Source organism: Dipodomys ordii, unplaced genomic scaffold, assembly GCF_000151885.1.
Source record: "Dipodomys ordii isolate 6190 unplaced genomic scaffold, Dord_2.0 Scaffold48, whole genome shotgun sequence".
NCBI classification, from domain to species: domain Eukaryota; kingdom Metazoa; phylum Chordata; class Mammalia; order Rodentia; family Heteromyidae; genus Dipodomys; species Dipodomys ordii.
Window position 1 is genome coordinate 4,341,258 of NW_012267264.1, and position 13,414 is coordinate 4,354,671.

The 13,414-nt window shown below is 33.4% G+C and overlaps 1 protein-coding gene across 1 annotated transcript in view; it reads left to right on the top strand.

Annotated features, from left to right (window-relative positions):
• Wasl (Wiskott-Aldrich syndrome-like) overlaps positions 1 to 13,414 on the top strand; it is a 46,809-nt gene that overhangs the window by 18,619 nt on the left and 14,776 nt on the right. The window contains exons 2-6 of the mRNA XM_013020015.1: positions 4,288 to 4,422; positions 6,328 to 6,414; positions 6,763 to 6,859; positions 9,671 to 9,694; positions 13,032 to 13,200. Coding sequence (XP_012875469.1) covers positions 4,288 to 4,422; positions 6,328 to 6,414; positions 6,763 to 6,859; positions 9,671 to 9,694; positions 13,032 to 13,200 — 512 coding nt within the window. The remainder of the gene's footprint in view (positions 1 to 4,287; positions 4,423 to 6,327; positions 6,415 to 6,762; positions 6,860 to 9,670; positions 9,695 to 13,031; positions 13,201 to 13,414) is intronic.

Here is a 13,414-nt window from a genome sequence, read left to right on the forward strand (position 1 = left end):
TATCATTGTTGCAATGGGTCCACCTGTATCCCTATTTAAACAATTTGTTTTTTTCCCTTCCCCTCCACAAATTATATCAACATCAAATACAGTGAAAACAGGGGTTATACCGTGGAGGAGGGATATACAAAGCAACAAAGAAATCATCTTATAAATATGTTAGAAACAATTGCAAGAAAGAAAAAACATTTGAGTCCTTAGCTTGGGGTTCATTTCGCCTAACATCAACTTATCTGACTGTTTCTGCTTGTCTCAGACATATACTAGTAATTGCAAATAAGGGAAACCATGGGACCTATGTTTCTTTGGACCTGGCTTACTTCACTTAATATAATTTTTTCCAGGTCTTTCCATTTCCTAACAAATGGGGCAATGTCATTCTTTCTGATGGAGGCATAGAATTCCATTGTGTATATATACCACATTTTCTTGATCCATTCATATACTGAGGGGCATCTGGGTTGGTTCCATACATTAGCTATGGTAAATAATGCTGCAAGGATAGCACTTTGAATCACTGCACCATTTCCAGTTTTCTGTTGGTTAATTGGAAACTAGAATCTTATGGACTTTCCTGCCCAGGCTGGCACTGAACCATGATGCTCAGATCTCAGACTCCTGGGTAGCTAAGTTACAGGTTTGAGCCACTGGAACCCAGCATTCTTTTGACTTTTAATAGCATGATTGTTGCAAAAATATAGGATGCATTTAAGCCATAGAAGTTTTGCGTGTTTGTAGTAAACTGTTAAGATAGGACTCCTTTTAACAAAATTGTCATGGAGGAGATGAGAAATACTTGTTCTCTCCATTGGATGTCTTTGTAGCAGTGGCTAGTATATGTAGAGTAGTAATTGTTCTAAGAAAGCCAGTTTTTTTAATTTTGGAATTCTCTTGTGAAAGGGGCAGAGTTTCACTTGCTCTTTAAGTTTTTATTTTTATAACAATTTCATGCTTACAGAAAAGTTATAAATACAAATAATTCCTGTATATCTTTTAAAAATAATTTTATTGTTACAATTAAGGTGTTGTAAGAGGGGTTACCATTTCATAAGTCAGGTAATGAGTACATTCTTTTTTTTGGACTATGTCACCCCTTCCTTCCCCCAGTTTCCTCCTCTCATTCCTGCCCACAAGTTACATAGGTAATTTTCCACATAGTATATACTGAATAGCATAATTGTAGTTGTTCACACATTCTCCCTCCTTTCTGCGCCCCTCCCTTTTCCCCCAGAAGGAAAAAAAAAAACAAAGCAAAAACAAATGCCTCCACCACCAGCAGCAACAACAACAACAGCAAAACACATTTCCATTTAAATGGTATTTAAATGTCCAGAGAAGTTACATCTTTGTTCTGATATATCTTTTATCTAAATTTGCCACATGTTTAGAACATTTTACTTTGGTTTTCTCTCTCCCTAAGTACATGTATATTCTTTTTTTCCCCCCTGAGTAATGAAAATAAGTTACAGGTATATTGCCCCTCCAAAATAATCAGGGTATATATTCCAATATCATCGTCTTCCTTGTATTCATTGTCATGCTATCAAAGTCAAAACATATATAGCTTTTTTAATTAAATAGATATTTGTTTACTTAGGAACGAAGTATTGTTGGAATGAAGTGTGTATGTATATATATATATATGTGTGTGTGTGTGTGTGTGTATATATATATATATATATATATGAAACGGCTTAAGGGACTTACAGTCTTGTCTAACAAGCCAAATAGAAAACTACTTTAGAATAATATCTGTGACATAGGAGTAACACAGATTAAAAAAAAAAGTGCTGGGAAGCATGAGGAGAAAGTAGTTATCATTTCAACCTGGTTGTTTCAGAGTTAACCCTAAAAAAGTGAAAGTGGTCTTCCTAAGGTCAATGGGAGGGAACTCCCTTCCCAGAATACACCCTCTTTATTTTTACCCTTGACAATCAAAGTTCTGGGGCTGGATTTGTTATTTTAGTTACTCAGAACTGAAATATCTGGAGCACATAAGATATGGCAAGCCAATTTCTACAAAATTTGATGCCATACTTTCCCTTCTAATAGATTTTATCCTTAACATTATTGGGCTTTCAAGAAGTGAGGTTTCCTTCTGAAGCACTTGTTAGGTTGTTTTTATTAATATCTTCTTGGTAATGAAAGCCAAGAAGTAACAGTGCTGATTAGCTGTTATTACTTGAAAAGAATGGAAGGAATGTTTATAAAAACTTAATTAAGTTACTGTCAGTCTAGAGTTCAAGGGGTAGTTACTGTTTTGTATTATCTAGATATTAAATGATCTGTGTATATATACAAGCACTTTTTGCATTTTTTGTATTAAAAAAGGGTTTAGAAAGTGCTATGATCATGTTCAGACTTCACCAGCTTAAATATGGCACAATTGAAATCAATGCATTTTGTGTGTGTGTGTGCCAGTTCTGGGGCTTGAACATAGGGCCTGGGCATGAGACACAGCTTCCCTTCCTGCTTTTTGGTGGTTGGAGATAAAGATCTCACCAACTTTCTAGCACTGCTGGCTTTGGACTAGCATCCCAGATCTCAACCTTCTGAGTAACTAGAATTATAAGCGTGTGCCTCAGTGTTCGGATTGAAATGAACACAACTTTCGAAGATAGTAGCAAATGTTTGAGAATCTGTTTGTAAAAATTGCATATGAAAATTTGCTTTTCTTTAGTATTAGAATGTTTATAATACTATTGCATGTCTGTGAAAAATTACAGAATAATTGAGTATTTCTCAATCAGATGTTTTAAGTTTTTGTTTTAAGTTCATGTAAATTTTTAATTTTAAATGCTTAGGTTTTTTGTTTCTTTGCTTTTACATGCATATGTTTTACAATGTTTTAACATGTGCAAAAGATTTTTGATCATAGAAGTTCAGATATTAATAACTCGCTTTTTCTTTGTTTTTTAACATTTTTTAATTATTATTATCTTTAACTAGTTGTACAAAGAAGTTCCCATTCTACAAAACAGTATATGAATACAAGGTGTTGCTTCTTGTTTCTGATCAAAAACTAAGGAAAGTTTTTGGTATATAGGTTTTTAATTGCTTTTCTTTTTAGAACTTCATTTTGACAGCAATATACCTAAAAGGGCAAAAATGTATATGAATTTCATTACTTTAGATTTTCTTATCTGATTTTTAAATTTTTGAGTCTGAAAAGGGGTACCTTTATTTTATTTCTGGGCTTGAGCACTGTCCCTCAGCTCTTCAGCTCAAGGCTAGCACTCTACCACTTGAGCCACAGTGCCACTTCCGGCTTTTTTCTTTTTTGCTTATATGGTTCTGGGGAATCGAACCCAGGGCCTCATGCATGCACGGCAAGTGCTCTACCACTGAGCCACCTTCCCAGCCCTGAAAAGGGGTACCTTTAAATGGCATACTATGTATTTGGAGACCAAGACAGTAGTCAGTCATATTGATAGTTTGTTTTAGCAGAATTAGGGTTTAAATTTATACTTACTAGGCACATGCTCTGCCATCTGAGCTCTGTCTCTAGACCTTCAAATAATTTTTTTAAATTAAATACCTTTTTTTATATTATTGTGAAAATACTGTACAGAAGGGTTACAATTACATGGGCAAGGTAATGAGTACATTTCTTATCAAGCATTGTTGCCTCCTCCTTTGTTTCCCCTTCCCATCCCTTCCCATCTTCCACCCCCTCCACTCCCCCCTCAAATAATTTTTAATATCCTCAGTGAAACTTTTAAAATCCCCCCCACAGTTTTTTATCATTTTGAAAAAAGGAAACATTATGATCTGTCTCTATAATGTTTAAATAGGAACTTTTAGGAACTTGCTTTCAATTTTGACTTAGTTCCCCTAATGCATTGCTTAACTATTACTACTACATTCCTGATAAATCCACTTTATGAGATTATAGTATACTATGAAGATAGAATATAGGATCTGAAGTCAGATTGCAGTTTGGGCTGCAATTTTAGCTGTCTCACTTAGGTGTATAATACTGCAAAAATTATCTTTATTAAGTGTTGCGTTAGTAAAGTTATCATAGTAATAACAATTAAGTGGGATTTTTATTTACAGGTGGTTATATATTTCCTAACTCATTCTTGCATCAATGAATGTTAATTGTTGCATAAGTTATTATTTCAACCAGTAGTGGCTTAAAATTATAATAAACATCTATAGTCTTTTCTTTCTAGAAGTCAGTAATTTAGGAGCACCTTAGCTGGGTAGCCTTGTATCAGATGCATGGAATTGGGGGTAAGTGGGGTTATTTTGAAGCTAATGGCTATAAACTTTATTTTGCAGACTATGTCTTCAGCTGTGGTACAGTTATATGCAGCAGATCGGAACTGTATGTGGTCAAAGAAGTGCAGCGGTGTTGCTTGTCTTGTTAAGGACAATCCACAGAGATCTTATTTTTTAAGAATATTTGACATTAAAGTGAGTTTTACTTTGATTTCACTTCAATCTAATTAGGTTTTCTGTCATAGTTGTAATATGAGATATTTTAAATGAATAAGAGAATGATGATATCTTTTAGATACTGAAGTATACAAAATAGGAACATCTACTAAGGCCAAATAAGAATACTGTATTGTCTTCTCATCTACAGTTTTGCTTTCTGGAGTTTTGGTTATTGTGGTAAGCCACAGCACCAAAATATTGAGTAGAAAATTTCTGGAATAAACTTATAAGTTTTGGATAGCTATTTAAAGGCATATTGTTGTGATTGCTATATTATTAGTTTTATTGGGATAATTTGGAAATTTTATCCTATTTTTATAGGAAAAATTTTATATATATATATATATATATATATATATATATATATGATCCAGTGTACATCCATGGGATGTTTTAGAATATAATTCTAAAAAAAAAATGTAATTCTGTATTTTTTCTCTTCACTGCACTGTGCATTAAAGATAATGTTTTTTAAATTACATTTTTTTATCTTGGACTTTCTCCCAGTTTCTTTTTTTTCTAGTAATATACTTTTATCCATTTTGCTTACTGTAGACAAGCTTATATCATCTTTTCAGGATATATCAAAAGACTATTGTCTGTACTTTATATATGTACTGTTACTTACTTGAGCCCAGGTTTATCTCTAAGAATGTATTTGATGCCCATTCTAAAAATGTATTTGCTGGGCTGGGATGTAGCTCAGTGGCAAAGCGCTTGCCTAGCAAGAGCAACGTCCTGGGTTCGATCCCCAGTACCAAAAAAGAAAAGACAAAAATAAATAAAAATAAAAATGTATTTGCTGCCTATTCTTCTTTATACTATTTTTATAGATATATTTGGATTTTTATAGCTTTATAATTCCCACTCAATTATAAACCTATCTTGTCACAGAATATATGCCCCTTGTAAGGTATTTATCACCTAGAATGCTCCATTATATCTTAAAATTTTTTTCTAGATAAGCCTCCATGGTTAACATTTGTATATGACAATAAACATAGTTGGATTTAATTACAAAATATTAAAACTGGTTGTGTGGTGCCGGTCTTTGAGGTTCTTATCTCCAATTAGCTACTTAGAAAAAGCCAAAAGTGAGCTCTGGCCTTGAGTAAAACAAAAAAGCTCAAGGACAAGCCCCAGGTCCAGCACCTAAAGAAATTAATTAAATTAAAACTGGCATTGAACTGGGCATTAATGAGACCAGCTAAGTTATAGTCAAACTTATTTACAGTTGCCCACTTCTTTAGTGGTTAAATGGGATAATCATTGGGGTCTATTACAAAAGTTTTTTATGAAGATTAAATGAGATATGTTATTATACTTTGTAAATGGGTGCTTCTCAGCATGTCCTTCTGAATATCCCAAGACAGCTGAGAGACATGGCATGCTATTGTCACTTTCTGGCTTACTATATAGCAGTGATTCTAGGAGATAGGAGTATATCCATAGTTCCGAAGAAGTGCTTTAATAATATTTGTCATCACCAACAAGAACCACTATTTAGAAATAGAATATCATACAATTCTACTAAAAATAAAGGAATCCCATTATAGTGAGCCTACTATGTGTATAATGTATTTTACATCTTACGTGTTGGATTTAGGTAGAATTTTGCATTATTTTATTTGCAATAATTGTATTTTTCCATCAACTGGATATAATCATGGGTGACCACTCATAATTAGGTACTTTAATAAAATCATTAAATTGTGTGATTTTATATGCTAAACACACATATAAAATACATGTTTGTATGTTTTTATTAATATAAACAATTCCCTTAATATGAGATGCCTGCTTTGTGTCACTCCTAGAGTTTTGGGCTGGTTTTTTGTTTGTTTTGGAAGCTCTTATTTGATTTTATTTACTTCTTTCTAGGATGGGAAACTATTGTGGGAACAAGAACTATACAATAATTTTGTGTATAATAGTCCTAGAGGATATTTTCATACCTTTGCTGGAGATGTAAGTCATTTTTCTTGTTTAATTTTTTACATTGCTTGCCTTTTCTAATCTGAATTACTTATAGAATCCTATTGAAAGATCAAACTCAGTTTACTGCTTTTTTTTGAAAGATAAATATTCAGTTTATTGAGTTTCTGCTACGTTAAACAGCTTTTCTAATAATTATCTTCTACTTTACATTTTCTAAGCATTCCCCTTCTTGTTAATCAGATCATAAAGTAATTTCTTGTTTGCCAGGAAAAAACCTTTCTCCTTTAGAAATGTACTTTGTTTATCATGATCACTTTTTGCAACATAAAGCTAAATTCATGCATTTTATTGTTGCCCTTTTTACTGAAAATATTTTAGACTTGTCAAGTTGCTCTTAATTTTGCCAATGAAGAAGAAGCAAAAAAATTTCGAAAAGCAGTTACAGACCTCTTGGGCCGACGACAAAGGAAGTCTGGTAAACTCTTCTATTTTTTTCTTTTTTTTTTTTTTTTGGTATATAAAATGAGCCAGCATACTCAGCTTGGGAAAAAGAGATATGGCTCATTGGCTGTTATTGTACATAAAATTTTATTGAAGCTCAGCTATACTCATTGACATGTTGTCTGTGACTACTGTTTTGACATGGTCAATAGTTAATGTAGTTATGACAGAGACCTCAAACCCTAAAATATTTACTGGATAGCCCTCCCTTTCCTAAAAGATGTTTGATGATCCTTACCTCAAAAGGCATTTTTTTTATTAAGACCGTATTTTGTTTTAACATTATTATAGAACTTATTCCAGTAACCATTTTTGTTGGTAAAATTCCATGTATGCTGACTTCTAAATTTGCACTGCTTATGTCACTGTTTGTGACAAATTTTTCATTTTTGTAAACACTTTAGGCAAGCAATTAAATAGAAATAAAAACAAGATCTACAACCATCACCTTGTTTCTCATTTGTCCTTAGTGTTGCATATTGTAAAACCACAAGGAACCTAATTTAGTACAGAAGAGGACATTAATACATAGAAAAAAATTTAGGCTCATATTGAATTTAAATAAACTGCCATAGAGCTATTGTTTGACAAAGGTAGCAGGCCTTGATCTAGTACAGAAGAGTGATTAGGAAAGTTGATCAACTCTAAAATCATTACCTCATGTATTACAAAGCCTTTTTGTACAGCTGAAAGATCACTGGGAATACAGTGAATCTGGAAGTTGCTCTGTAAAAGCAGGAATCCCATTTTATGGGTCTTTATTGTTTTTTAGTGAGTTTTAGTGAGGGGGAGGTAAAAATAAATCAAATTGTTACCTCACTATTGCCATCTTAGTGTGTTCCACTTATTATGGGTAAATAGGAGAATTATTAGGACCTACTACTTTTTGGAGCCAAGAACCATTTGACTCAATAATAGGAAAGTTTTTAATACTATATCTAAACCTCAACAGTAGGAGTCATGGTTCAGTCACTGTTTCAATGGTGCTGGACCAAGAGCTTTCTGGAAGAAAGTCAGAATATGTGATAAATGAGTCAAAAATACCTTTTAAAAAATAATTGATGTTAGATGCTGATGGTTCATGCCTGTAATTATTAGCCCCTTGCTAGTCAAGGGACTAATATCTGAGGATCTGGGTTCAAAGCCAGCCCAGATAGGAAACCTTTTGAGACTGTTGGAGACTCTTGTCTCCAGTTAACTATCAGAAAACTAAAAGTAGGGCTGTAACTCATTTGGTAGACTGCTAGCCTTGAGTGCAAAATTGATTTTGAAGCTTGTATATGAGTTAGAACGCCTTTAACCTAGCGCAGGAATTCTCATGTGTAATGGTAGTTCATATACTTTTAGGCAGTATTTCAATAGCACAAAGAGCATGGTATTAGGGAAGCAGTTGAATTACTGCTAGGTAGCTCTTCATTCTTAGTTCTTTTCCTCACTTTATAGCCATCTAATTATTTCTTTTTAAAAGAAGTTACTGTTGAACACATTAGCACATATGTAGTTTAACTATGACTGTGGTACTAAACCATCCTTAATACTGTTCCAGTAATGAGCCTAACAAATACCTCATAGCATTAGCTATCATTGTGTGTTCAACTCAATTATTCTCATTTTCATGTGAATGGCTCAAGCAAGAATTACTTAGCTCAAGTTAAATAATTGTTCCTCAGATACATTCTGAACTTTTATAGTCACTTACTTTGTTCACCCACTGATTTAAGAAATACTGCTGCTTTTTTGTATGAAGAGATAGCAGACTCTTAGAAATTGAAGATTGACTTTCTTGGACATAGAGAGGACTTACTTTAAATGTTTGACAAAATTATTTCATCATAAGTTTGAGTTCCTATTTTTATTTGTCCACTAAAGAGATTCTATTGACTTGTGATTATTTATAAACTAATATTACATTAGTTATATATGGATCTTTTACATTTCAGAAATTTTTTTTAAAAATGTGGAAATTACATTTGTAAATTCCTTGAATACTTTTGAAGTTTCTTTTTTTGGCGGGAGGCCTGACCTCTGGGCCTGGGCGCTGTCCCTCAGCTCTTCAGCTCAAGACTAGTGCTCTACCACTTGCCACACCATCACTTCTGGCTTTTTTCTTTTTGCTTATGTGGTGCTGAGGAATTGAACCCAGGGCCTCATGCATGCAAGGCAAGCACTCTACCACTGAGCCACCTTCCCAGCCCCTTTTGAAGTTTCTTAAAGCCAAGCTAGGTTTTTTGTTTGTTTGTTTTGTTTTGCTCTGAACAAACCTGGTATGTAAAAACATAAATGCAAATTTATTCCGTTTCTTTCTCCTATTTAATTGAATATAACTTTTTAGTATTTGCCTGTCCTGACACTCTGTATGCTAAGGACTCCCTAAGTTTTGCCTTCCAATTCTGACTTCATGCTATCCCCTTAAGTTAATGTCAGAACAGCCTTCAGACAATGTACTTGAGCAAAACAGTCTGTTTTCTCTGTTGGAACCCAGTGATATACAGAATACATAGATAGTGGGCTCTTTTGAAATGTATGAATCCTTCTCACTTCTCTCCTTGCACTACTCATTCTCTTGGTTCACTCTAGTCCATTCCTTACCTGGTGTTGTGCCTTCCTTAGGTCATTGGGCCTTTCCCCACTTGATATTTAGAATCTTATTAAATGTCAATTCTCAGAAATATCTTCCTTAACCTAAACCTGTTTGTCAATGGGAATGAAACAGTGTAAGTGAATTTAGTTTTTTGTTGAGGTTGTGTTCTTAAGCCTAATAATATTCCAATTTATTTTCTAACAGAGAAAAGGCGAGAACCTCCAAATGGTAAGCTTTTTATAAGTATCCACCAAAAAGATTTTAAATTGTGGTTTTGTTCTTGTAATATATACCTAGTATTTAGAACCTGATATTAAAGTACTATGTTTTATTATGTCCTTGCTTAAAATTAATGAATGTTGGGTGAGATTTATGAAACATGGTTTTGTTTTGGTGTTTTTCCGCATGAAGGAAAAAAATACATAGGATGAAGGTGACTGGCACTTCCTTTAAATTTACAAATTGGACAATTTTAGAAACTACATTTTATTCTTAAAATTCATTCAGTGTCTGAAGCAGTGAAGATGAAGAATGGGAATAGGTTGAAGGAATGAGTTTGTTGTAAGTGCACTGTGTACATGCATAAAATATCACAGTGCATCCCCTTCATACTACAAATGTATGGAGTTGACAAGTTAAAAATAAAATCTTTCCTACAGGCATTACATTTTATCTTCCATACTTGTTTATCTTGAGATATCTAAGGTATCTTTATTTCAAAATATTTCACATTTGTTCTATTTTTATGTGCAGCCCCTTTAAAAAGGAACGTGTGTTTACAAGGTGTGTTTATTTGTAGCTGCATATAACCTCTTTGATTTAGTATTGAACACCTGCAGTATGGCAGATTCACTTAGTTCTTTATTGGGGTGTTGAATGCCAGCTGCAAAGAATAGTATCTCTGATCTGTAGGATCCTTGACCTGTCATTCTGGATCTCTATGGCCTTTCTGAAGCTATGTGATAAGTTTTGCTTATATTCTTTTCTCTGGAGAGGCTCCTTGAGTCTCATCACATTTGAGTGGGGTCCCTGACCCTACATTGCTCCAGGGACCTTTATTTTAAAAGGGAATGTAACTGGGACAGTCACTCATAATCAAATGTAGTATCTTCCTCGGATTGCATTTGTTTTTATTCTGTAGCTTTATAGTTTAATCATTGGGTGCTATTGTTTCAGGCCTTTTTCCTTTAAATAATATTTTTTATTATGTTGTTAAAGATCAACATTATACAGTAGATATTGCCAATATTTTATTTATGAAATATATATAAACATTACATTTCTGGATTACACGCACCTTAAAAAGTGAAGTAAATAATTATTAATACAGATTTGAATTTATTTTTTCTTACTCTTGCTCTCTCATCAGTGGAGACTACTATTTTTGAGCAGGATTACATTATTTACATATTGGGCATTGCCACTAGGTGGTAGCACACATCTTTACCATGTCCACAGTGTCACAGTGTCTCAGCTCTTCATTTAGATTTTAGGTTTATCAGATGTTTTCATATTATAAGTACTAGTAACACATTTTACATAGCACTTACACGTATATTCCTAAAATTCAGCTTTGTTTCTTCCTTCCTAACTCCTAATTTCTGTATTGGTCACATTTTCCTTTCCAATGGTTTGTTTTTACCTTCATTGGTTACTTCCATTCCTATTACTGCTCTTCACCTATTTTTCAACTATGTTATCTTAGTAAAGTTGTATGCTTCTAATGAAATTAAAGGGAAACTTAAATTTGTTCTTTTAGGTATAAAATTAACTAGAAAGATGTGTTACTTACAAGAATATTCAAAACTCGTTTCCTATAACATTTGTTCTTAATTTATTATTTGACTATTTTTAGATAAAAGAGGAAAGCAGCCCTCTCTCATATATTTACTTAGATGATATTCTCAGAATGAATTTAATTTCATAGAATAAAATGAGACAACTGGAGATGACTTGTATCTTTATTACCAAATTTTGTCTTAAGTTTAAGATGACTGTGCCTTATAGACATGACCGTCTTTTTCTACACTCACTTTTAAAACAGATAAGTAGGGTTTCAAACCATGCCCAGGATTTTCATAGGGATTGTCTGCCTAGTACATATCATGATCCTAGTACATATCAGATATTGAACATAATACATGTCAATAGCATAAAGTTTAGGTATAGGGAGTCCAATTGAGCAGGGAGCTGTCTCAAAATCTACATGCCAGTCTCCTCAGCCTTCCTGTGTTAACTTTTCTTTAATATGTAGTTACATTTATATATAATTTGAAGCTTGTTATTAGTGCAATAATCTTAGAATATTTTGAAGTGAGATTGTATGAAATTTGTATATTAAAATAGGATGCTTAAGGAGCGTGTAATGACCTTAGTACAATTTGTAAGGAATCTTTAATTGCCTATTTTGTATTCAGACTGGACTTTAGCAGAAAGAATTTTTTTTTAAGTTGGTCATGGGCCTTGAACTCTGGGCTTGGGCATGTCCTTGCGCTCTTCAGCTCAAGGCGAGTGCTCTACCGCTTGAGCCACAGCACCACTTCCGGTTTTCTAGTGGTTTATTGGAGATAAGAGTCTCACATACTTTCCTGCTAAGGCTGGCTTTGAACTGTGATCCTCAGATCTCAGCCTCCTGAGTAGCTAGGATTACAGGCTTGAGCCACCAGTGCCCAGCGCAAGAATATTTTTGTGAATTATAAGACAAGCTGTATGTTACAGCATTTAGAATCATTCCTGAAGATTCTACTGATAATATTTGAAGGTGCCTGAAATATATTTACAATTATCTTTATTGGCTGAGTGTGTTTGTTTTTTCTATTTTAAGTTTCTGAGTTGCATGCTTCTTTATATGTACTTAAGAGGAAGATATTATTGGACATAAATCTGTCAGTTTTGGAAAAAAATAGTAATAGCAGTTTTTTACTCGTAGACTGATAAAGTTATAACAAAGAAGACTAGATTTCTTATTTTTTTTCTTGTTTTTTTGTTTTGTTTTTGGGTACAGTAGTGGGCGTGAACTCTGGGCCTGGGCGCTGTCCCTCAGCTCTTCAGTTCAAGACTAGCGCTCTACCACTTGAGCCACATCACCACTTTTGGCTTTTTTTTTTCTGTTTATATGGTGCTGAGGAATCAAACTCAGGGCCTCATGCATGCAAGGCAAGCGCTCTACCACTGAGCCACCTTCTCAACCCCCTAGATTTCTTTGTTAAAGTTAATAAAGCAAAGTAGATCTATTTTCCTTAAGTGTTACATATCCCATTTACCAATGAGTATTATTTTGATAATAGGCTATTATTTTTAAAATTTAAGTGATCCAACCAATTAAGTACGTTGACATTCATATTCATGAGGCTTAATTTTTTTAAAAATATTAATTTTGTTTTAAATAATTATGTGTGCTAAGGCATTAGAAATTTAGGTAATACATTACTGTAAAGCTATAAGCTTCAGTTTATAGTAATATGATCCTCTAAAAATTACACAGCTATATAATTTATACAGTTTGATTGTAAATTACTGTTTTATTAAATTATATCCCTTCATACCATTTTGGTCTTACTTGTAGGTCCCAATCTACCCATGGCTACAGTTGACATAAAAAATCCAGAAATAACAACAAATAGATTTTATGGTCCACAAGTCAACAACATCTCACATACCAAAGAAAAGAAGAAAGGAAAAGCTAAAAAGAAGAGATTAACCAAGGCTGATATTGGAACTCCAAGCAATTTTCAGTAAGATAGTTCACTTGTTCTTTTATTATTTGAACAGGTCTTACTATACTTCCCATGTTGCTTTTATCTCTTGAGCCTCTCAAGTAGCTAGGGTTACATTTACCACTGTGTCTGGCCTTCACTTTTGATTTTATCATTTTGCTCATTTTTTTAACCTGTTAGAAATTTTTGTTTTCTTTTGTAGCAATGTATATATTCATAACTTTTTGAAAAC